The 24,212-nt window shown below is 36.0% G+C and overlaps 1 protein-coding gene across 1 annotated transcript in view; it reads right to left on the bottom strand.

Moving 5' to 3' along the window:
- LOC131565693 (lipoxygenase homology domain-containing protein 1-like) overlaps positions 1 to 24,212 on the bottom strand; it is a 116,586-nt gene that overhangs the window by 55,898 nt on the left and 36,476 nt on the right. The window contains 7 exon segments of the mRNA XM_058816717.1: positions 1,325 to 1,476; positions 6,616 to 6,826; positions 8,344 to 8,534; positions 9,832 to 10,045; positions 11,928 to 12,082; positions 13,397 to 13,616; positions 19,874 to 20,043. Of these exon segments, the coding sequence (XP_058672700.1) occupies positions 1,325 to 1,476; positions 6,616 to 6,826; positions 8,344 to 8,534; positions 9,832 to 10,045; positions 11,928 to 12,082; positions 13,397 to 13,616; positions 19,874 to 20,043 (1,313 nt within the window).

The raw sequence follows: 24,212 nt of genomic DNA, 5'->3' as shown, positions 1-24,212 counted from the left end.
TTTTCTCTACAAGCTTTATTCTTGGCAAAAATGTAACACATTCTTATAAAATAAAGTGTTTTCTAAAGGTTGGGACAGTTTGGGCTTTTGAAAGAAAAAGGAATCTGTCCCTCTTCTGTATCTGTAAGGTATCTGTACTGATACCTTATCCATTGTAGCAGGCAGTCTTGCTGTTCAGATTTCTCTGACACTATCCTTAAGACATACTACACAGGACTATTATCTACTATCATCAAAAAGACTAATCTGTACAACTTCCTACGTTACTCCTTCAAACAAGATGAGCTCTACTACCCTGTCACTATTTTCAGATTTAACTTGTGAACTCTGAGCTACCAGTTTGATCATTTCTTGATGAGCATGAATATTGGGCATGCATATTCTCTTCCACAATGGAGAAAGAAAATGCAGAGGACATAATGACTAGGATCTGGGTTTCTTTTCATGCAAAAACCTTGAATCTTCTAGAATCTTTAAAAATAGCAAGAAAAGCAGATAAAATAAACACAGGTATGTGTAAAGAATAAATTAGACATATATCCAGTACATTTCTCTAGCTTTCTGCACCAGAGAAGAAACTGCACTAGGCTCGCTGGCAAGAATGAAATACTCTCTCTCACTCTCCCTAAAAGATTTCCAGGTACTTCATTTAATGATTTCCTTAAAACAAACAAACAAAAATCCTAGATGAAATTCTAAACACTAGGATCTCATAAAGTATCAGCTAGACATGTTCTTCTGATTTAAAAGAGATATTTCCTTTTGATCTGAAGTCTGTTTTAGTTACTTTGTTCTTTTGCCAACTACTCAAGGAATTACTCTTCTAGGAAAAGCTATTTAATCTCAAAATGCAACAATATGTTTACCAAAGAGCAAGAAGTGGATGGAAAAATTTGAAAATGAAAAAAATAAGAGTCGTCTTGGAACATTGACGGTGTTCAGGAGAGATAGCAAGAAATGTTCATAGACTACTTTAGATAGAGGGGCTACAAATGTGAGTTATTCTACAGAAATGTTGTCACTTCTAACAGGCATATTTTAATAAAGCAGTGATGCCACCCTGGCCTTAAAAGTCTGGAATATTAAAACAGAACTCTTAGAGGTAGTTTTGTCCAATTCAGAATTAATTTATCACCTTAATTGTTTTACTGTAGCACGACAGTGATGAAGCTTAAAAACAATATGTTAGCTATGGAGACAATCGTTATATGCAATATAAAACATTAATATTTTTGATATTCTATCCATGAAAGGTTTTCTGAAAATATAAGTTCTAACAAAAAGACACTCACAGATTCAGTTACATTTTTCCTCATTATTTTACCTGCCCTCTAGCAAAAGTGATCAGGCTGTTTTTTGAGTTAAGCCATCGCTTCCCTGAGTCACTTTTTTCTCCTTGTATACGAAGATAAATCTCTCCAGTGGCATCTGCCTTCTTCAAGTCCCCCGTGTGCAAATGGATTTCATACTCCACAACTTCAGAAAAAATAGACAAAATAAACCCAAAAAGTCAGCAGGAGAAAACACTTGTCTTCTTGCCTGACACCCGCATTAAAAACCAATTCTTGTACCACCAAACAAGGTCTCTTCAGTTCTGGTGACATACACATAGCCAAAACACATTCCTGCTGCATAACAGGATGGCAATCTAGAGAATGTAGATTTGCTGTGCTCTAACACCATTCCCAGAAAATAAGTGCTACTGGTTGCTGTTTAGGGCACAGGATCTCTTATGTAATATCCCCTTCCATACAAGGTAGGAAAATCCTTCTTAAGGAAAAAGCCATACTTGCATCCTCTTCAGGAAGTCTAATTTTTTTTCCTATTATTTACTAATATTTCTTTGATTTTCCCTGCCTCTATTTTTATTTATCACTACTTAGACCATAGTACTATCATGATGTTCTTAAGTTAAAATATGTTAATACGAAATAAAAATAATGAATTAAAAATTCTTTCAACATCAGCTTTAACATATAAATAGAAAAGCCTACTGACATTTTGTATCATTCTCCAAGGAACCTGCCATTAATGATATAATGGCCCACAAATCCAGGTCAGATAACTGAATTTTGAGTTTAAGGGAAAGCATTCCTTAGTTTCTCAGCTGTGGTCATAGTACAGAGATTAGAAGAGACACCTATGTCCCTTATATGAAGCTTCTGCTTCTTTGCCTATCTTTGTCACAATACATAGGGAAGTGATGCAGATGAGACCAGACTGAATTCATGACAAAGAAACTTCATGGAAATCTCTTATGTTCACTTTTTAAATGACCTATTTCAGTCCCTGAGTTTCCTATGGAAACAAGGAACAAGGAAACACTTAAACAGAATCAGGTCACAATCTCAATATTCACTGTTACTTACATCATTTTAACAGCAAGGACCCCAGGAAAAAATAAGAAAGGTTTTTGGGGGATAAATTTTATTTTCCTTCTGGTGTTGTGTGCTCTAATTCAGATTATAATAGTAAGTATCATTTGCATAGTGTGTTCATCTGGGCTCATTTGTGTTATGAGCTGGTACTGTCAATTTAGGAATCTAACTTTGGTGGCTATATTAGGACTGAGATTCTTATGCAGCCAGCAGGGGAAGGCAGGTGCTATAGAAAACACCTCTGATGGGTTCCCACACATTCTAGAGATAAACACTAGAACTCAGAGGCTAAATTTAGATGGTCTAAATGTTCCTCTGCTTCCCACCACAGGCATTGCTTCTTCAGCCTAAGAATAAAAGTTAGCAACACGTTTGTAAAACACGACTGTCTAATATTTTTATAAGGACAACATTTTTCTCCACTGTAAAATGCAGAGTCACATTTGGGATGCAGGTGATGGGCAATGCACATGTACCAAGAATTTATCTGAAAATATTTGTTTTATCTCTTGAACTCTTTTTATCACAAACACTAAGACTTTTTTTTTTAAGAACTGAGTAGACTTAAAATCCAGGGTTTTACAAGTCCTGAGCTATGTTTGACTACCAAAAATTATCAGCCCTTTCTCCCACAGCCTTCATCACTGTAGCAGTAAAACACAGACAACATCTAGACTATATGACATTTACATGCTAGAGAAAATCTTCCAGCTTCACTCTGCCTCCTGTCCCTCCCTGGAATTTGGCTGGCTCTACAATATCTGCTTTCCCAGGCAATGCTGGTGTGCAAAGGAGGGGAGTGGTGCTTTAGACAGACATGAAATCAAGCAGAAACAAAGCACTTTCAGTTTCACAGCTGACAGTACAAGCTAGAGAGCACGGAAATGCACATTATTCAAGCCTGAAACATGTATTTCAGTCTAATGTACATCATAGGATACATGAATATCTGAATATACATCCTGGAAATGTCTGATATTCTCAGTATATTTTCCTTCTTCAATCAAATTTTTTCCAAGGTAGAAATGGTCTATTTAAGCAAACTGTACATTCTTTAAAAATATTATAATTATGAGAAAGTTCTAGTAGGTTTAAGAATGATTCAATGAACCCAGAAGCTAAAGCTGTCATTTAGTTTTATGCGTAGGTGATAGGAAAACAAGGAGGGAAAAAAAAGCGTTCTGAGGATATTTATTTTAAGGTTTTCTTACAGCTCCTTTCACAAGTTGGTGCTATTCATGTTGAGTGTTATAATCAAAAGGTCTGAATTCAAATATTGTGACATCTTATATAGCTATTCCTTTCTATTTCTAGAATAAAAAGGTCCCATAACAGGATTAACAGTTTTAAAGAGTGGGTTGGTATAGACTGTAACATTAATATTTAAAAGGATTCATTAAATAACAAAGGCTGCATAAGTCTGCTAATGAAAGAGTGCTAATTTCAATACATTTCTGAAATGTATTTCTTTATCTTTGCCTTTTACTTCATGAGGATGATGTCTGAGAAATTCTGTTTGCTTAAATGTAGCTTTTGTTCACTGCAGCACTATTTGCTTCAGGGATTCCGCCTGGGACTATTTTTTTCTTTTTTTAATAATTTAAACTAAGGACTGGGGAAATTCTTATAATTGATGGTATCACTTCATATTTGATGACAAAAAGTAAACCAAGACTTTTCCCAGCCTGGGGCCCTGACATATCTCATTCCTTTCTTCAAGGGAGTTCAAAATGTGCTGCCAGGTAAAAAAAAAACATAGCTGCATTAAAGTCAGTGCAGCTACACAGACTTGATCTTTCTGGAGTTCCAGATGGTTGAAAATGCATGATCTGTCCAGGTGACACTTTGATTAGCATTTAGCCAATGGCATTTTGCTTTCAGGGGAGTCAGGATGCGAAGTTTCTGCATTGCTCGTTCAGAGTGTTGCCTCCTCTATGTAGCTGGGCCTCGGGAGCAGGTTTGTTGAAGTCAAAAGGCAACTTGTATGAATATGATCAAAATATTTTGTTTGAATAAGATCATGGCTGGCCACTTCCGTGGGGGTAGATGAGAAAGCACAGTGCTCACATTTTTACTGCTTTTGTCCATTAATATTTGAATCATTAATATATAGACCCATGAGCTTAGCTTAGAAATGTATGTGGTGCTTCTGCTGAGTCGGTGCTTTCAGCTGAAACTGCTGAATCTATTGATGCATAATTTAAAGCTCAATGTATTCATAGCAAATATTTACCATTCATTTCCCACTATTTAAGGGAAATAAAAGTATACAAAGTAGCCCCTATGAAAGGAGTCATAACTGAAAGGGGATGCTGGGAAATGGGGTAAAAGTTTTTAGGCTGAGTTTGAGAGCGTTCAGATTGTGTTCCGTATGACCAGCACACCTGAACAACAAAAATCTACTGAGATAAAGTATTCTGTTCAAGCTTTTAATTCTTTGTCTCTTCCCAATCCTATTTATAAAAATTCTCTTTTAGATGTTAGCCAATATATTGCAAAACTGAAAGTAATCACCTAATGTAAATTTACAAAGGAAAAAAAAACCCCGAAAATTAACGATAGGAGACTAAATACATAATTTTTTAATCATTATTTTGTATTAATTTCTTGTGTGTGTGTATATGAATAAAACCAAAATATAACGAAGAAGAAATTTTAGACTGAAGTAGTATTTGGGCCACAAAGAATAAAAGTGATATTACACCTCCAGTTTTAAATCCCTGGACTCCATAAAATGGCTTGTGAGAAACTTTCTAGGTTAGTAGATATTCCCATCTAAAGATTAATTTTTGAGAGAGAGTATACACATAGCTTTTCCCAGAAATTTTCCAAGAAAAACACCCTATATCTCTAATACACCTCAATAATTAATTACTTTACATATCAGAATAATGCTTTCAGACAGTATCTCGAATTGGCTCTTAGCACAATAGAGACTTTAAGAGGTGTATTCTAGAATTTTAACTTTTTAAAATTTTTTGTATTTTTTTATATGCAGTAAAAAATTTAACAAGTTTGAATTCAGAAAATAATTGTTCAATTACAATCTTTCTCATTTTTTCTTAAATAAATTAGGGAAATAGGGCCTTTTAATAAGGTCTGGAATTCCTATATTCTTGATTGTAAATCCAACATATATTACGTCCAACACCCAATGTTTTTTGAATCTGATGGGTTGAAAGTCTAAAATGGTAAGATTTTTCAGTACATGAATGCAAGGTGACAATTTTTTTTAATTATGGAAACCCACACAAAATCAGAAATTTAAAGGGCCTTAGCACTTTCTTTCAAGTTTATACTTTAAGTTAGATTAAATATTTAGGAAACTCTTTAGAGAAGGGCCTGCAAAAGTCCATGTGGTCTATTTTATTTCTTTTTTTGGGCTGCTTCCATCTTTTTCTATTAGTTTCCATTTAAGCAGAACCTCTTTGTACTATAGCCTCTAGCAATAAACCTCTTAACTGGCACTAAAAGCCTCAATATATGATCTTTACTCTCTCCATCAATTCTCTTTATTCTAATAAGCTGAATAAATGGGAAGCTTGTCCTTAAGTACTAGTGATCAAGTTATCAGTATACAATTGGTTGTTCCAGGGGAAGTGGTTGGGGGTGGTGGCCAGAAATCACTTAATTGTATCTCTGGCATCATATCATTCACATATACTACTAACAGCAGAGAAACATACAACTTCGTGCATATTTTTGTAGAATATCCCTTGCTGTGCTATGAATTTCTCATTGACATCAATAAAACACTAGTTTAATTGAAATTCTTGGATATCCCTTAGCCAGCTAACTGTGTGGCATTTTAAAAATTCTGTCTTTGTTGTGCAGGAGGTCTGCAATTCTTTCCTTCTTTACTTTGTTTCTAGATCACATACAATTCTTTGTGAATAGGATGAGACAAATAGTATCACACAGTAGATGATATTTTGTACTCATCTTCAGCTGACATACCATTAATTTGAAGAGATAATAAATAATCAAGAGTCAAAACTGGAACATCATCTAATGTGAAAGAAGCCAAATACTGTGTTTGGTATCATCACTCAGAGCATCTCTCATAATCCTCATAATAATGATTTCCCTTTTGTGGTGAATGCATGTGCCAAACCACCAAATTCCTTAATATCTAATTCTTATGGAGATCTCCACACAGTATTTTTGGCCCCAAAGAGATATACTGTTATTCCAGAGACAGACACTGACCCCAGTAACAAAAAAGGACATAGCTTACCAGGCAAAGGTTCCTGATCTGCATAGAGAGCTGGCAGCTCCACACATTTGTCTTCCTTAGGGTTGAACCAGCAGTCAAAAGCTAAATACATCTCCTCCTTTGTGTCTGTGTGCTTCATATGCAGTAAATCTAAGTGCCATGGCTGTTTTAGCTCACTGTGTGGGCCAGTTACCTGGACTTTGTATATTGAGCCAATACCTGCCAGTTCATCCTGTGTGAGGAGAAAGAGAAGATGAATGGATCTCATTTCAATTGTGCCAGAACAAATGTAGTTGGCAGCTGTATGCAACAGTTGAACAAACTTCAGTAGTTAAAAATTGGGGCAGATTTATAAATAGTACTATTTTCTAATCAATTTTAATAATTTCTAATAAATACAAAATTGATTTAAAAACATGAATGAGGAGATGGAATGATTGAGGTTAGATATTAAGGAGCAAGCAATGGCAGTCGCTGCAGAAATTTGTACACAGAACAAGGCACAATGTTCATAAATATTACACAGATTCAGTAGATTATTTTCAGGCACAGAAGATTTGGACAATTTTATAAACTTTGGACACTATTGGAAATATTTCTTACAACAATAAAAATGATGCAATTAATAATAAATTTGAAAGAAAGCTAATCCAGTTTTGAGGAAACATTCAAGAGATCCTTCATCCTCACTCTTGCTCATAGAATTGTACATTAAAATCTTGCATTCATACTTGAGGAAAAAAACCAATCTAGTTCTACTGGGGATAGTGCACCTTCTCTAGGACATACCATTGCTTGAGTAGGTGAAAGCAGAGGAGGCCTTAGATATTATAATTAGTGGTTTAAAATTAATATTTTTATTTCACTGTAAGGAACAAAAAGAGAAAAAAGACAAGTTGTGTTTTCCTATTCAACCCTTCCTGGATTCTTTCCCCTGCTCTTTGGTTTTAGGTATGCCCAGATAGTAGAAGTCCATGTGGCCCGACTTCAGCCTTTGCTCTGACAGGGCACCTCCATCTTCATGCTACTTTTTTTTTTTTTTTTGTATTTACCAGAGATTCTTGGAAATAGCTTGGAAAAACCCTCTGGGTACTTCTCATTTTGGATCATGTTTGTGGTTAGTCTAGTCTGCTTAGTTCCTCTTTCACTAAAGAAAAGAGGAGCATCAAAATACAACAAATTATTCCTTTAGCACAATTATAAAATTCAATTCATTAGGAGGAAAAAGGAAGAAATGATAAATAACAGGTAGAAAAAAGAAACTGCATTAGAAAAAACAGTTTGGAGAAACTGATGGCAGGGATGAATAAATTACACAAGAGAGAAAAGAGAAAAATTAACCTTCTGTGCATTTAATCTCATTTATGATTCTTCCTTCTCTATCATCAGCCCCTAAGCTCTACAGTATCCCATGGCATATTGTATGCTTACAAATTGCTGATTTTTTGAGATCAACAAAGCCTGTAAATCAGTACCTGCCATGTACTATACACTGTGATGTGCACCAAGGGACCAATCCACTCACTTAAGCATTCTCAGTATGAGACACTGGGAGAATTAGCTCATACAAAAACCATTGTTCATGTGTTGCTACCTACAAACAAAAATCATGATCTGTGCCAAACTACACAGAGGACTTAAAAATCAATTTTGTAGCTTAGTTTAAAGACACAATTTATCTCAGAATTAAGTGGATTATTGGCTATATGATTCGTAGGCTTTTCTTGCAACAGAGAAAGGTTGAAGTACTTTGATCTGAATTGCTTTTCCTGTGACTTGAAGTGGCAACTTTTTGTGACTCAGGTTGCCGTAGAAGATAAAAGAAAGGCAAATTGGCTCCTCTTCAGCACTCAAATCAGATCCAGTGATATCCATTATCCAGAAACCTGATGACTTCATGTTGATTTCAGGCAGTTTAGGACTAAGAGTCGACCTTCTACCTTTAAAAATTATCAAAGAGAAAGGAAAGATGACAGCATGAGAGAATGGCATAATCTAGCAGGACCACAGCCTTTACAGTACACAAACAAAGCTCTTTTTGCAGGTTATGTTGTATCTATAGCAACTGCTCACTAAGAAGAACACATCAATATCTTTATTATATTTTTTGTGAAGAATTTAGCAGCTTAATGTTTTTTCTGTGTTTAAAATTTAGTTTCAATGGCATTTTTTGATGCCAATGTATTTTCCCTGTCATGTTTGGAAGTAATTTGTAAAAGAATATTCAGTCAACTTTTAGAGGTCTAAGTAATTTTCTTTAAAAAGCAATCAGTGTTACTAAAGCAAATTTATCATTTAAGAGCATGTAACCATATGTAGCATGCAGGCACCTAATGCAAAATGAACAATTCTAATGAGCTTTGCTTGTCACCAGATGTTGCCTAGCAAAATAATAGGTGCTTTAATAGTGTGAGACTGGCAGGTAACCTATAATAAACACACAAAGTTATTTGCCAGATGCTCAGATCAATATCACTATCTCCCTCTCTTTTTCTTCATTAATTGTTGTTATTCTTCATTTTAGTTCTGTTTTAACCAGTCTAGGCAGAGTGAAAATTATTTCATGAAGAGGAACAGCTCAGGAAAATGTACTTTCTGCAACTCAGAAAAACCACACAACTGAATCAAGGACATCTTGTGTCTTACTTCTTCTGGACAAAGTTCTGTGGCTCATTTTCTTTGCATTGAATTCTTTTCACTGGATTGAAGGAAGAAATCTTTTACTACTTCTGAATGACTAAAGGTCCTGCTGTAAGTGTTGTTTTGCCAAGTGCATCCAGGTTTAGATTTGTGCAAATCATGGCATAGTAGTAGGTGTGAAATGAGCAGAAACTGCTCATACCAGAACTGCTGTTTTGTGCTGTGGAATACTGTCACAGGTAAAGACCAGGCTCATTTCACTGAAAAAACTGTTCTTTAGATTTCAAATGAGATTCTAGGCCAAAAAATAGTGCATAAAATTTAAGCTATTTATCCCCATGACGTGCACATCCTAAGCTTGGCTGTTTATCTCTCATTGAAATGTGCTGTGTTTAATTTGGAAGGCAGGTGTTCCATATGCAGCATATTGAGAAGACAGAATTATACTAACTTTGACCTTACCAGATGTGGTTCTGCTACAACACTAAGATCAAATTGAAAATTCACGTTTTCAATAAAAGAAGGATACTAGAGACATGTAAATAAGCTGTAGTCAAACGTATATAAAAATGGGCAGGTCAGCTTTGCAGAACTTACCAACTGTTACAATTTCACAAACAGTCTCACACAAACCCAGATGAGTATCAAGCCAGTTCCACAGTGGAAAGACCCATTCTTTGTCTGAATCTTGTGATTCCTTGACTGTTACCATCTTGAGGTACATCCCTGCCCCGTAGCCTTCTCCATCATGACCTATGACCACTTTCTGCAAATGACTCAGAGAAACAGCTTCCACCAAAAATGAATCCACCTGCAAAACAGGGAAATACTTAATAAAACAGAATTTTGACCTGAACTTCAGGGAAAATATAGGCCTGAAGTCATCTGAGAACTCAAAATTTTTAAAGTCTGATTCTTTGTAAAGTTTAACATTGCATCTCCCTGCTGAATCTAAGGAAGCACACACTGATTAGAACTAACATTTATTCCTATATTCATCATTAATGATGCATTTTAATTTCATTTGATGTTTGGTCAAAATGTATCACTACATCAATCATTTCATATTACATTAAAATCTATATACCTCCACTTTCTGACAGTCAGTTATGATAAGATTTTGGTTCTAATAGAATTTCTGTCTTTCAGACATCTAAAGTTTATCATACAAGTCTAGATATATATTAATAGTTCTAAACAAAAGTTAAAGATCTAAAGAGTGTTTTTACTCCAAGATAGCTTTAAAATGATTCTCCAGTAGTCAGAAAACTTGACTTTTTTGCTTTCCTTACAAAATGAAAATAATTTTGGAGCAAACTGAGAAGAGTAAGGGAGGAAGTTAAAATGAAAGCGAAGAGTAAAAGATGAGAGATGGGAAGGGAAGCAGAATGGAGAAGGCAGAGAGACATGAGACAAGTAAACACAAATGGCAACAGATGAGAAAAGGTGTCAGAAAAACAAGATAAGTAAAAATGGGAAATTTAAAGAAAGAAATTGTATACTCCACTAAATTTTTGTAAGAAAGTAAGGTATTCTGCATAAGGCCCAGCCAGGGGCCAGATGGATGTCACAGTAACTGCTAAAGGTTAGAAAGTTATGAACAACTGGAGTTTGAGCAGCAATGTCTAGGAATATAATTAACACCATGATTCAAATAAAAAAATTCAGTAGTAGATAGTAACTAAACTGGAGGTCAAAACAAATAAAAAAACAAGATATTAGCAAGCTGATCTCTAAAAGAACACAGTAGTTGCCAAAGTCCTATGTGTTGTCCTTATTACCTTTTAAATAAAATATTGGAGAAGCATATTTTCTGCTACTAATATTGAAAGTACTTTCATATAACAAAAAGATCTTTTTTTTTCTAATAATAGTCAGAACCCAGCAGCTGATTGTGAACAGAAATCATTAACTTCATTAATTAAGATATTTTAGGAAATAAATCCATGTATGAACATAAATTAAAATAATGACAATACTGTCTTCTGTATATAGGCATTGTTCTGAGAAATACATAGAAATGAAATTTAGATATTCTCTCAGTTTCTTACTGATTCTACTTTTACCTGAACTAGTGCTGTGAGAATTATCTAATAAAATTATTTCACAGAAATCTAAGTGTCTCCTTGACAATGGACACTTTTGCATAAGTTTTTTCAAATATCCTTGATCAGTGAATGAAAGTCTAATTCACAAAAGAATTTTATTTACAGTGATTATCTGGAAACACTGGCTTTATTTGCATTCTTTTTCTAAGTGGAATTTTTGTTTCTTGTCTAAACTTACTGATATTGAGTTGGTATTTCAAAGTGTCATTAAGATTTCAGAAACATCATAGACTGCAAAAGTCTCATGGAAATTTCTTTAATTATTTTTTCACTGATTGTTCAATTTTTTACTCCCTGTTCTGTCTTAAATTTGGAACAGAAGAAGTCAGAAGCATGATCACAGAGGTTCTCTCTACTAATCTGCTCTGTATTGCTCATGTGAAGCCTTTATTCCCATGTGGGCATGTTCTTGTACAGGAAATAAATAACACTGGCATTGGTCTATTGCGAATATCTGGAAGATAAATTCTGTGGATGTTTCCAGATTCTTGCCTATCTAGCCAGAGGTATTCTGAGCAGGCATTCAGCTGTACTTAATGCAGTGCCGACCCCTGCACATGTAAGACTGCAGTATGGTGCCATTACCTTATTTCTTTGAAATTTTCCTCCTTTCATTAGAGATGTATCAAGTTTCCTCACTCCTGTGTCCCCTCTTTTGCCATAGAGAGTGATGTAAACATTTGCAAAAGTCCCTGCTCCCCAGCGGTCACCAATATGCACGGAAACAACATATCTATAGACTGTACAAAAAGAAAAGAAAAAGTTTAATTAAAGCTGATTAAGTACAAGCTGCATGCAAAATAAAACAGCAACTAAGAATATTTAGTAAGAATATTTTTTTTTATTTCTGCAGCTACAAAAAAAAAAAATCTGCTACACAATGAATGAAATAATCAGGTTACTCTTTATGAATCTGATCTCCTCATGCTAAGCTCAGTGAAGACTTTCCATTCACTTTCTTAGAAATTTGAATGAAATTGGACTTGGACAATTTAGACTTATGCATCTAGGCAAATTCTGCTCAACTCTGTTTTATTGAGTAAGAACTCATGTGAGTTAATTCAGGAATTAAACTAAAAACTAATTAAAAACTGAATTATCTTTGAAATAGATAATAATTAACACAGGTCAAAGACTAAGGTTATGCAAATTTAAATAAGAAACATATGCAACATAACATCTGGATGCATGATATGACATACAAGTATAAAAATTTACAAAATGCACTTATTAACTTAAAGAAGGAAACTATAAATTCTTTGCCTTTATATTGATCCTGCATTAATTAATTTCTACAGTCAGATCAGATTTTCTTCTGAGGATGATCATTTAATTGCATATATATTCAGGCTCCTACAAAAAGAATAACCAAAACTTTTCAAATGCATTTTTAATGTACAGTTCTGCAGAATTAACATTTAACTAATGTAACACTATACTTTGTTTTAAGGTCATGAATAGGTTTTAGTATTCAGGGATCTGAACTTTTGGAACTTCCTTTTAGCAAAGCAGTCATGTCTCTAATTACTTTTATCCCATGTAACTGCTAATTTTTCTGAACAAATGCAGGACTTCTGTAAGTCTTCACATTCCAAGGACATCTCTGAGAACTTTGAGTATGGCAAAAAAGTAGTCCTTAGGAAAAAACACCCAACTTTTCTGTGCAATTAGGCTTACTTCTGATACTTACATCAGCAACTAAAGCTTTTGTAAGCTAAAATATGTTCTATAGCCACTCTATAGATTCTATAGCAACTCTAGAACAACTCATTTCCATGGCTTTGAATGTGTTCATTTCCCTAAAAAGTCCAATTTTTTTGTTCATTTTTTCTCATTTAAAATCATGCAGAAGACTTAGCAACCGTAAAATCCAATATGCAACTAAACTGGAAAATTAAAACATAAATTTCATTATTCTTGCAGTGCATGTGGGAAGACAGGTGCAACAGAGACACTGAAGATATCAAATCCAGACAACGCACTATATATATGTGTGTCACTGATTTATTTTCAAGCAGCTAATTTACATGTTCATGCCTTCTTGGTGCTTTTACCTGGTAAAGTTTTCTGGTCCTCAGTGACCGCAGGGAATTCTTTTACCAGCTCCTTATCCCCCTTCTTAAGAGTGAGCCAGCAGTTGCACTCAAAGTTCAGTTCTTGTTTCCTATGCAGCTCTTGTAAGTGAAAAGACTTCAGATGCCAGCCCCGGAAGCCTGGCACATCATCACAGCTGACTCGGATCTTGTAGACATCTCCCAGATCTCCAGTCTCAACCTGCACCAAATAGCATGAGGAAGAGGGTACTGTCAAGGCTGGTTCCTTTAGAAAGATTTTCCCCAACCCCAGTGCAGAATTTCTATACTTAACAGTATATAAAGGAAAAGTTGAGTTTGAGGCTGGGATAAGTGTATGACGGTATCAATTCTTTTTATTTCATGGTATAATCATGGGTGAAATGATCTCCTTTATTACTATTATAAGCACGATACTCTGTAAGCATACATACTGTAAGCATGTTAACTTAGGGGTGAATCACAGTTAAAATTAGTAAGATCTGCGCATTTAGGCTATTTAGACAAAAGGTAACACAGAAAGTTGCGACCCTACTGGAGAAAGAGAGCATTAACTTACAATTAAAGATTTTAATATCAGCAGCCAAGTGAGGTATTAATTTAAAGATGATTACTGTGAGCCTGGAATCGCAGAATTGTTTGGGTTGGAAAAGACCTTTAAGATCATCAAGTCCAACCATTCACACAGCAAGTTGTGAATGTTCAGCATGTTCACAACATTCCAAGTCCACCAGTGAACCATGTCCCTGAGTCCCTGAGTGCCACATCAGCATGTTTGTAAATACCTCCAGGGTGGTTACTCAACCACTGCCCTGGTCAGCCTGTCCCAGTGCTTGGCAACCCTACTGGTGAAGAAGTTTTACTAAATTCTCCTTTGCTATATGGTTTTGTCTAGAACATAAAACTATTTACAGCAAATTCTTCATTAAAGGAAAGGGATATTTCTGAGAAAAATAAATCATTTATGTTACAGAAATAACTGTGTAGGATGACACAGCCCTGTTCCCATACTACATGTGGAAATTCAGTAAATGGTTGCTGATTGTGGATAATGATTTACATGACATTAATAACCACTGCATGATAAGTTCTGTACAACAGGAAGTAATGTGGCAGCCATGCACTGGGCAGCTACAAGAAAGACAGCATTGGAGTGATTTTGAGTGAAACAACTGAGAACTAGTAATTTTTAAAGGCAACAACTTTTTTATTAAGTATCAAAATACTTAATACAAAAAAAATATTGCCAGTGGATTTGTTCTCCTCCCATATTTCTGATTTCCCCACCCCCGCCTATCAGTCACAACATAAGACTCGGTGTCTTTCCAGGGAATAAATCCTTTGTACACCCTATAGCATCACAATAATAAACTGAAATTAGCCTTACACAATCATGCTCTGGCTCTGACAGCACCACCAGCAGATTGGCTCCTAAGACAGAGCACAGACCTAACAGATCAATTTATTTTGCTTCTCAGCAGAGCTCTGAACGTGACAGCCCCTCACTGCTGACCTCGCTCACTTAAAGCTAGATTGTGTGCATTTGCACAGGGAACACAAGCATGTAGGGGAGTATCTGCTACCTCCTTCTAATTAGAGAGGTACTAAAAAATGTGCTTTTGTCATTTTAGGAGAGTTGGACATCATTTTTAGTAACTGTCATGCACATAAAAAATAGTAAAATATCAGACTATGAAGAGGAATAATTAATTGAAAATAAAGCTACCTGCCCAAACCGTTTTACAGGAATTTTATGACCAATTTATGATGCAGAACTTATGAAAAGAGGCCTTTGGTAGGAAGGAATTGCACTTGATGGATTAAAAGATCCCTTCTGGTCTGAATTTCTTGAGGTAAGTGGTTGCCACGCCACTCCTACATAATTTCATGACTCAGGGCATTGTTTAGGGAGCAGGGAAGGGCTCCCTTCCATTGCCTATATAACAGCCCTGGGCTGCTCAGAACCTCTCAGCTCCTGAGCTGTGACTCCACAGTACCCAGAGAGGCACCCAGCAGTAGTTATACACCAGGAGAGAGGGCACCAGGCTTGTCCTCTCTCTAAGCCTAGCCTGCCCTGCCTGTCTCTGTGCCGTCGTGCTGACAGAGATCAAAGGTGTCCCTGACTCAGTCCCCACTCCTGCTCTGGGAAAAGGGAAATGAGTGGGCAGAGTTTTGCATCAAGATTTTTCATTCGTGCTGTGTATGTTGCAAAGGATATAATTAGCTATGTATCATTAGCTGTGGTGGACTAAGTGGATTAATTCCTTGCAAAATATGCATTCCACCTGATTAAACTTAACAGGAATTATTTGGGTTCATTGAGAGGAGAGTGCACAGGTTCTTCACCCATCTAAACTACAGTTCTTTCACAGACAACAAAGTCATTCCTTCTTCTCTTTCAGAACCAGACTACTGACTTTTAAAATTATTTCCTGTAGATTGTTTTTCTCATGCAGGGATTCCATGACTGTATCACACAGCTACTCTAAAAGCTGGGAACAATTTATTCCATAAAGCTCTGTTTGGGAGTTGCAAAAGTACAGAACTTGGTTATTTTTATGTGACAGGGCAAGCTGTAATTCACATTTTACTTTGTCTTCTGCTACCCTAATTTACAATTCACTAGGATTCTAAGTTGTCATAAATACATGGGGTATAATCCTTGTGGGAAATGCACAGAGGAGATTTATAGGAAAATAATTCCAAAATACAGGACAGAGTATTTAGAAACCACAATTGTCCATTCTGTTTCTAGAGTCACAATCTCAATTAATTCCCTGACTGCCATTGAACCAGCAAGTACTAATAATCATACTGTTTATGATCCATGGAATTAAACACCAGCTATTATTAAATGAATGTATTAGATAGTTCCCCTTTTTTCATGGATTTGTGTTTTCACTTACAGCTGTGGCCAGCATTAGCCTTTTTGTTCAGCTCCATCATTGTACCCAGTCCTGCCATTACATCATTCCTGCAATCCTTTTCTGAGCATTTTAGTACAAGCAGTTTTCCTTTGGAATATGATATTCTATCTTGAGCACCAAAATTGTCTGTTCCCAACGTCTATTAATGGATGCAACATGAACTTTGAAGCAGAGGCAGACATATAATCCATCACAAAGCATATATCCAGCAAATGTCCTGGTTTTAAATTTGTCGAATATTTGCAAGAGGATACTTTACCTCATTCATTACTATAATTTTCTAATTAATTTTTTCACACTTATTTCTTCTGAATAGCTTTTTCTGATACTCAGAATTTGAAATCTTAGCTGAGTTGGAGTGATTTGTCACATACTGAAAAACACAGTATGTTTTCCATTACGTGACTGAATCTCTAAGAGTGAAGCTCTTAAAATTAGGAGGAGCCACTGGGCTTCTTAACATCTCAGAGACTGGTAAGTGATACAGATGATTAGAAAATTTGATAACATTTTAAATCCTTTCCTCTTTAACTCACACAGGGCTTCTCAAAGGCATCATGCCTAGGGTAATGAAAGCCTTGTAAATTTTACTGTTTGGATGCATACTTAAATGCAATTCCTTTTCATTCTTTTCTCTGTTAAAACAAAAAAAAAAAAACCCCAAACAAATCACACCCACCCATCCCGCCCATAAATTATTCCAGTTAATAAGGTTTCATCAAACCTACTAAAATTCAATTGGACAGCCATCTGTCATAAACTCCAGAAATCCTTCTGCTTGTTGTTTGGAGCATCATCTCATACTGTGGAATTGGATTATTGTATTATGGATTTGAAACTTTCTGTCACCTTTTTAATCCTTAACACAAAATTAATTCAGAATTTATTGTGTATTTAACAACAGTCCTACTTGAAGAGCACTATTGCTCATTTTGTACTTCCTGTGCCAGTGTGTGGACAACAATTTTGGGCATCCTAATCTCACACTCTGCCCCATGTATTTCAAGATTCTCTGGGGAAGAGAGTGTGCACAATACAGCAGGACCTTCCAAAGAGACACTCGGGCAAAATTACTCTGCTAGCAACCAAGAAAAAAAGATGACTGTGAGAAAGATCTATGTACTTTACAAATCTATTCATTCCGTGTGAGATCAATGATTGACTCCAATCATCACCAGACTACCAAGGAAAAAAATTCCACCTCTTCACTGGTTTCTTGCCATGCTGCCTTCAGTGCTACTAGTCCTGTCAGATTTCATAACATTGATGCATTTTTAATTTTTTTTTTTAAACGTAGGTGTTCTAATTAATTTTTTTTAAGCAGCTCAACTACCATACTGCACATTTCTGAGACTTCTAGAACCCAACTGTACCTAAGAGCATGCTTCTATTTTCTCTCTTTTAATTTATTCTTTATACTTGCTATGTGCAATTAAACTACACCTGTTCTTTCATAGGAGTTGATTGGGCATATTTTGGATGGAATATTCATTCTGAATATGATACACATCTGTGCATATACTTGTGTGAGAACACCTGGAAAATCAGGAATTTACATACCTTTCTGTCCTCAATGTGCAATAAATGTATCTCTAAGATCAAAATTATGAGATACATTCACATAGTTTCAAAACTATGTGAACTGCTTATAGCACATAACCTGTTGTTCTTTTTACTGCACTATATTATTAAGGATGTTTGTCTAGGACCAGGATCTTGCGGGGAGGTTAAAAGTTCATTTATTCGTGCTTTTTGGAAAGCTGAATTCACAGCTTGTCCTCATTGTGATATCATGTTCATGCCTCCAGCCTGCTGCTACAGTGAGAAAACATAAGCAAAGTTTCTGCACTCTTCTGCATAGTCTTAGTAAGAACAAAGAAAGGGAAAGCAAAATGAAACTGGGTTTATTAGCTCAAACATCTGAAGAGGTGTAAGGGTGTTTATGGAGATACCTGTGAATCCCCAAATACCCTTTTATACCAGAGTTGCTATTGTGTAAGCTGCACTGTAAGCAATGCAGCAAAGAGATAAAACGTCATGCACAGTAAATAATGCTCAAATAGAATGAACTTTTTCATACAAAGCAATAAAAACAAGGAGACAAATAGCTGTGGGGAAAATACAGGCACTAACCCAAAGTCTATCCAAAATATGAACAAGCATTCAGAAAGCTGCTGGGGTGGAAGGCTACAACCCATAATGTACTGCATACCAAGGATAGTAGACTATGAGGGACAACCACAACCAACACACAGAAATACAAATTTCTCCTGGTGAGATACCCAATCATTGAAATCAGGCAGCCTTAACAAGGAATACGTGCCACTTGGGAAATTACCAGCATGCTGGATGTAGCAGCATCGCTGCTTTATGCAATGGTGCTTGCCAAAATGCAGTCAGCTGGTGCTCCAGCTCCACAGATAGATTCTGCCTCTGCTGACCTCTTCAGTTTATGCTCATGGCATAGGATAGGAAGCTTGTTTTGTTACTCAGTGTGTTTCCTGTGTGTTTTCTGATAAGCAGCTGCTTCCTTGTTCTTAAGAAATACCATTTATCCTTTCATTTACTCCCCATAAAGTTCCTAAATTGCTTTAGCTTGTTATTCAAAGTAAAAATTCAGCCTGGATCAGGTCATTACAACGAGGCTTTGACATAATTTTCTAAATGTAGTTTTGCCATTGTTTTCAGAATGTTTATTGCAGCCATTGAAAAGTCTTTCTGAGCTGTATAAAACTGCCTCAAATTGCAAGCTATTTCTCCCATCTTGCTGGCTAGAAGCTGTACTTCATGACAATCTACAGAATTTGCAATGACCTAGCCTAGAAGGCCAGGACAGAATTGAAGATTTAAAATATTCTATTCAGATGAATCCTCCCAAATCATCAGCATGTGTGTCAGGTGTATGGGCAGTCAGGACGGTGGTAGGGTTGATTTTAATACTGGCCACCCATAAGCTATTGCTTCAGAGTTCACCACACTTTGATATGCATGAATGCATTCTCCAGTGATTTGTGATTACCCAGAAAAATCCTCTGCCTGCTGACCTGAGAGACAGAACAATCCTGTGGAGAGTGGATACTACTTTACAAAGATGGAAATGAAGGAAAGAAAAGCCCACTTATATCCCCTGGGAGTGCTGCCCAAGCCTTCATCTTCTGCATTCACAAATAATTGTATATTGCCTTTTGTGTGAACTTCAACTCAGGAATCTCCAGGGATTCAGAAAAATGCAAGATGAGCTGGTGAATGCAATAAATTACACAAAAGAGTCCATGGTGCTGGCTGTAGTAGAACAGGACAAGCAGGAGGAGATGACCCAAGACCTATACTTATGTCATTCCAGCTTTGTAAATAATTACATCATTTTTTAGCAGACAAATCAACTTTATATATATATAATGCTAGTTATGCACACACACACACATATATATACATATATCTATATCCATATCCATATCTATATACATATATATATATCCAAGAGGGCAATGTCATGATCAGTTCTATGTAGAACCGTATATTTCTGACTTACAATGAATTCGTCAGTGGCTCTGGGGAGAAAGCACACATATCCTGGGGTTTGTGGAGAAAGCAGAAGCTCATCACTTTTGCCCTTTGAGCCATAAATCACAAGGGTCCTTTTACACTCCTGTGGCTCTGGGGAATCTCCATCTGTTTTAACCTGCACTCTCCACCGTTGTGCTAAAACAGGAAAAACATTTTTAGCATCAATCTACGAATTAAACATTTTTAGGATCAATGGTAGAGAGCAAAGGATGTCTTTGTTACTGTCACAAAGAGGAGTTATAGATTTCCATGAGTTTATGTCCCATTCACTATAATAAAAATTTAAAAATTAATAATAATTAATTTTTTAATATAATTATAGCTCAGACTTGATAAATGTAAGACAATTGTTGAAGTGGGTATGAAAACAGAAATTAATACCTAGGAAGCAGAAAAAAGACACTTTGCTTAAGGGTGTTTTTGCATTCTTTGTATCAAAATAGCTACTTTAATTTCAGTATTAATTTTAATACATTTCAGTTCTTAGAATGTTCTTATGTAACATGAAAAGAATATTAACGTTTTGAAAGACTTGTACATGATACATTGGTAAGAACTGCTGGCTAATACATAACTAGCTAAACAATGAAACTTCAACTTTTTTTCAGATTTTTCTAATTTAATTTGTCATGTTTTGTATGCTCATTTGTCAGATCAGATCACTCATTAGGATTGAATACAAAATTCAGGAAATTTTGAAGAGCTTAATTCTTTGTTTTTGAAGAGATTTATTCTGACCTTATGGCTTTGGCCTTTTAGAGGTTGTATTTTGGTAAGTCACCTGTGCTCATAACAGTGTTAGAAGTCAAGTATGCAACTGGGAAGCTTTTTCAGGTGTGAGAAAAATACAGCGTCTTACATGGATAGTGTAGTATAGGAAGCTACTTAAGTGCTAGAAGGTAAATCATTCTCTACTTTCAAAGGAATCATTTGTTGAAAAGACTCTTGATCCTGCATGGCAAGAGGAACTTTACAGTGGAAGCAAAATAAAAGCTTTTGTTTAGATGTGGCAAATACTGTGATAATAATTTGCTAATGGGACTGATATAAAGAGAACTATTTTGTGATTTTGTGTAAGACCCCAATACAATATAGTGATAAAATGAATTTTAGAATCATTTCATTCAGAAATAAATCAGATGTGTCTTTTTCTTACAGAACTGTGTGCTTTTTTTCTACCTTTTGTTTTCCTCTGCCTGCTTAAAGATGGAGACTAGATGAAAACCTGATCTGGTTGCCTTAATTTATAATTTTCCTCTTTTTTCTTATAGTTTTTTTCAGCTAATCCTGTTTTGGTTTTATTTTCTCTTGTTATAGAACCTGTTTCTGCCTTACATCTGACTGTTCCCTGACTCTTCTGGGCTCAGCTAGAAAACAGCAGGCAAATACTCATCTCACAGCCAGTCTTCTGAGTAACACACTAGCTGAAAGGATCCCTCCATCTGAACTCTTATTTTAAGGTCATTTCCAGCAATGAGTCAGATGTAGTGTGTGGAAAATCCACACTTTGCCTAATGAGGAACTTTTGCTGTTTGATTTATGTGCCAGCTTTGAATTTTATCTCCTTGTGCCAGGTTGGCATGTGGTACTCATCAGGGTGTCACACTTGGTGAAGTCAAGCATTGTTTGAGCTTTTGCTGTTCCTGAGCACTCCAAAGGTTTATGAGGAGCTTCAAATTTTTACAAAGACTCCCAACATAGCCCTGAATCTCTTATCCTGTCCAAGCATGCTCCATTTTGAAGGCTGTCCCAGGAACACAGCAGAGAGGAAATTAAGATAATTTTGCAGTTCTGTATTTCCCAAGTGGAGTTGTTTTTTTTTTTCTCTTTGTAATATCCCTCTGCTCCAGGAGAGAGCAAGCCTTAAGAGAAATAAGAAATACATAACTGGCTGTTCCCTCCTCAAAGAGGCAGCATGTTCAGAGAAGGTATTTCAAGCAAGGTGATTTATTTTAATTAATATCCATGATTGTTTTTTTAATTATTATTTCAGTAGGAAGGCTAAGACACAAGTTGGGAGTATTCCAGGGAATAAATCAATGGTTACAGATTTAAAGCCTCTTAGTGTCTGTGATTCTTTATTCTCCTACACTTACTTTTAATGCTTCTACAGTTTATTAAATGAACTAACACAGACTGACTCCATTTTGTCTCAGTTCAACAAATTCATTTAACCTGCTCATGCCAGAAGAATCAAAAAATCCTTTGTATAATATTCTATTCACTCAGACATCTACTTGGTGAGGATTGCTACATGAGACAGAAGACTGATGCCAAGTATTTACTGTGTTCAGTGATTTCTATACCCCTCCAGGAATGAAGGTGTGGAAGTGAGATAGCTGGGCTTCAATAGGTCATTTTTCTGTGTTTCATCTGTGTGACCACATTAAAAAAGACTTTTCTCCTGACATCACTGACCTGTGTTAACTTCCTTTCAGAGTGATTAGTGTGTTCATGTGTTATTGTAGTTCTGTAGCTTACATGTGAAGCTAGAGCCATTTACTTTGAGACACCAATGTAGGAAGCACTAAAATGAATAGCAGGGGAAAAACCAGAATTCTGTGGGAAAAAGTGTCTCAGAATTCTCTCTTTAATATAATGATATAACCAAGAATCTGATTCACAGTACAGAGATTTATCCAGAGATATCATAGAATTAGGGATCATTTCTTGACTTTCAGAAATTAAATTGTATGAATATAACAATTTCCTGCCATAAATTCCTTTAACCACCAGTCTGGAATCTAAAAGTTCCTTCAATAAAACCACAAAAATCAAACCCACAACAATTTCTGTACAAAGAAATCTGAGCATGGCAAAACCTGAAGTCAACATTTCATCATATAATTCAGAAAGCTGAAAAAGGAAGGTTTATTTTCTGGGGTTTTAAAAACATGAGCCATTTATGTATTTTGTAAGGATTTCCAAAACTGCTTTTACAATACACTGTTTCAGGGGTTTTTTTACTCTGGTGTTTTTTGGTCTTAAGACCTAGAATGACATTCACACTTTGCAAGACATAGGAGTTGGTTGCTTATTTCCTGAAGATTGTAGAACTTTGTGTTTCCTTGAGGCAGAGCAGTCAGTCTGCTTAATTCTTTTTCTTAGGGATTTCTGCCTCCATCTGGCAATGGAAACATGCTGTTGCTGCTTTTTAGAATAGGGTCCATTCCCTTTTAAATTTGGGAATCCTGTGATTATTCTTAGTCCATTATCGACTACTTGCAAGGAAGGAATAATTCCAAAACAAGTCACAGCAGGACTTACTGAATATTTTCTCTTTTGATATGAATTTTCTCTACGCCTTAATACCAAAAACCTTGCCCAACAGAAGAAGAGCCAGCTGAGAAATATCTATTAACTGAACTTTGCTACTGAACCACACTTTATTTACCACCCACAATAACCCACAAAACCTCAGGACACCCTACAGGCATCACATTACAGGAAGCCAGCTCCTTTTAGCTGACTGCAGAGAGGATTTCATTGGAACATACTGTGTCTTGTCTCCTTGCTCTGAGAGAAAATTCTTTCCTATGTGCTATTACAATAGGTCATCTATTTTGAGGCACAGAAGGAAAATAAATAGAGAAAACAGAAGGAAAAAGTAGTAAAATACCCTTACCATGTAGGAAACTTTTAGAGAGTAACAGAAAGTCCCATTCAAATCAACTTCAAATCCCTCAAATCAACTTCATTTGAGAGCTGAGAGCATCTATCTGCTTTCTCCACTAGGAAAATACACTTTCTCTATTTATCTTGCATCAAATATACAAGGAGGAATCAGAGGCATACAAATAAATCTATTCCTATGCCTGATTTGCCAGAGTCTCTCTGTATTGTATAAATGTGCGAAGGTTACTGAGAAAACTTGATATGGGCAGACTGCATTTTGGCAGAATCCACAGCCAGCAGCAGCAGTCACAAGGATCTGGGATTTATGCTTCATTAGAACTGGCATAATGCCAGCCTGGCTGAAAAAGGACAGAGAGCCCTCAAGTAACCTGCTAGCAATGATGACTTCCAAAGTTTCCTCTTTGGCTTGGTGGTTGAACCGGTTACTAGCCTCATCCAAAGTGAACGAGATTTCTGACCTTCAGAGTGACTTATAAAGTAATTTGTTCTGCATCTGGTGCTTTAAACTTGACCTAAGCACATTGATCTTACCCTGAAAATCAGGAAACACTGAATTATACTGACCAGATTTTTATGACTTTCCCTGAAGCCCATTTGCAGAGTGCAGCTCATACAGAATATGGCCACATTAGTGCTTAAAATATTGGCTCCCTAACATCAGACCTTCC

This window comes from Ammospiza caudacuta, chromosome 1 (genome assembly GCF_027887145.1).
Source record: "Ammospiza caudacuta isolate bAmmCau1 chromosome 1, bAmmCau1.pri, whole genome shotgun sequence".
Taxonomy (NCBI): Eukaryota; Metazoa; Chordata; class Aves; order Passeriformes; family Passerellidae; genus Ammospiza; species Ammospiza caudacuta.
This window is presented reverse-complemented; position numbering and strand designations above follow the sequence as displayed.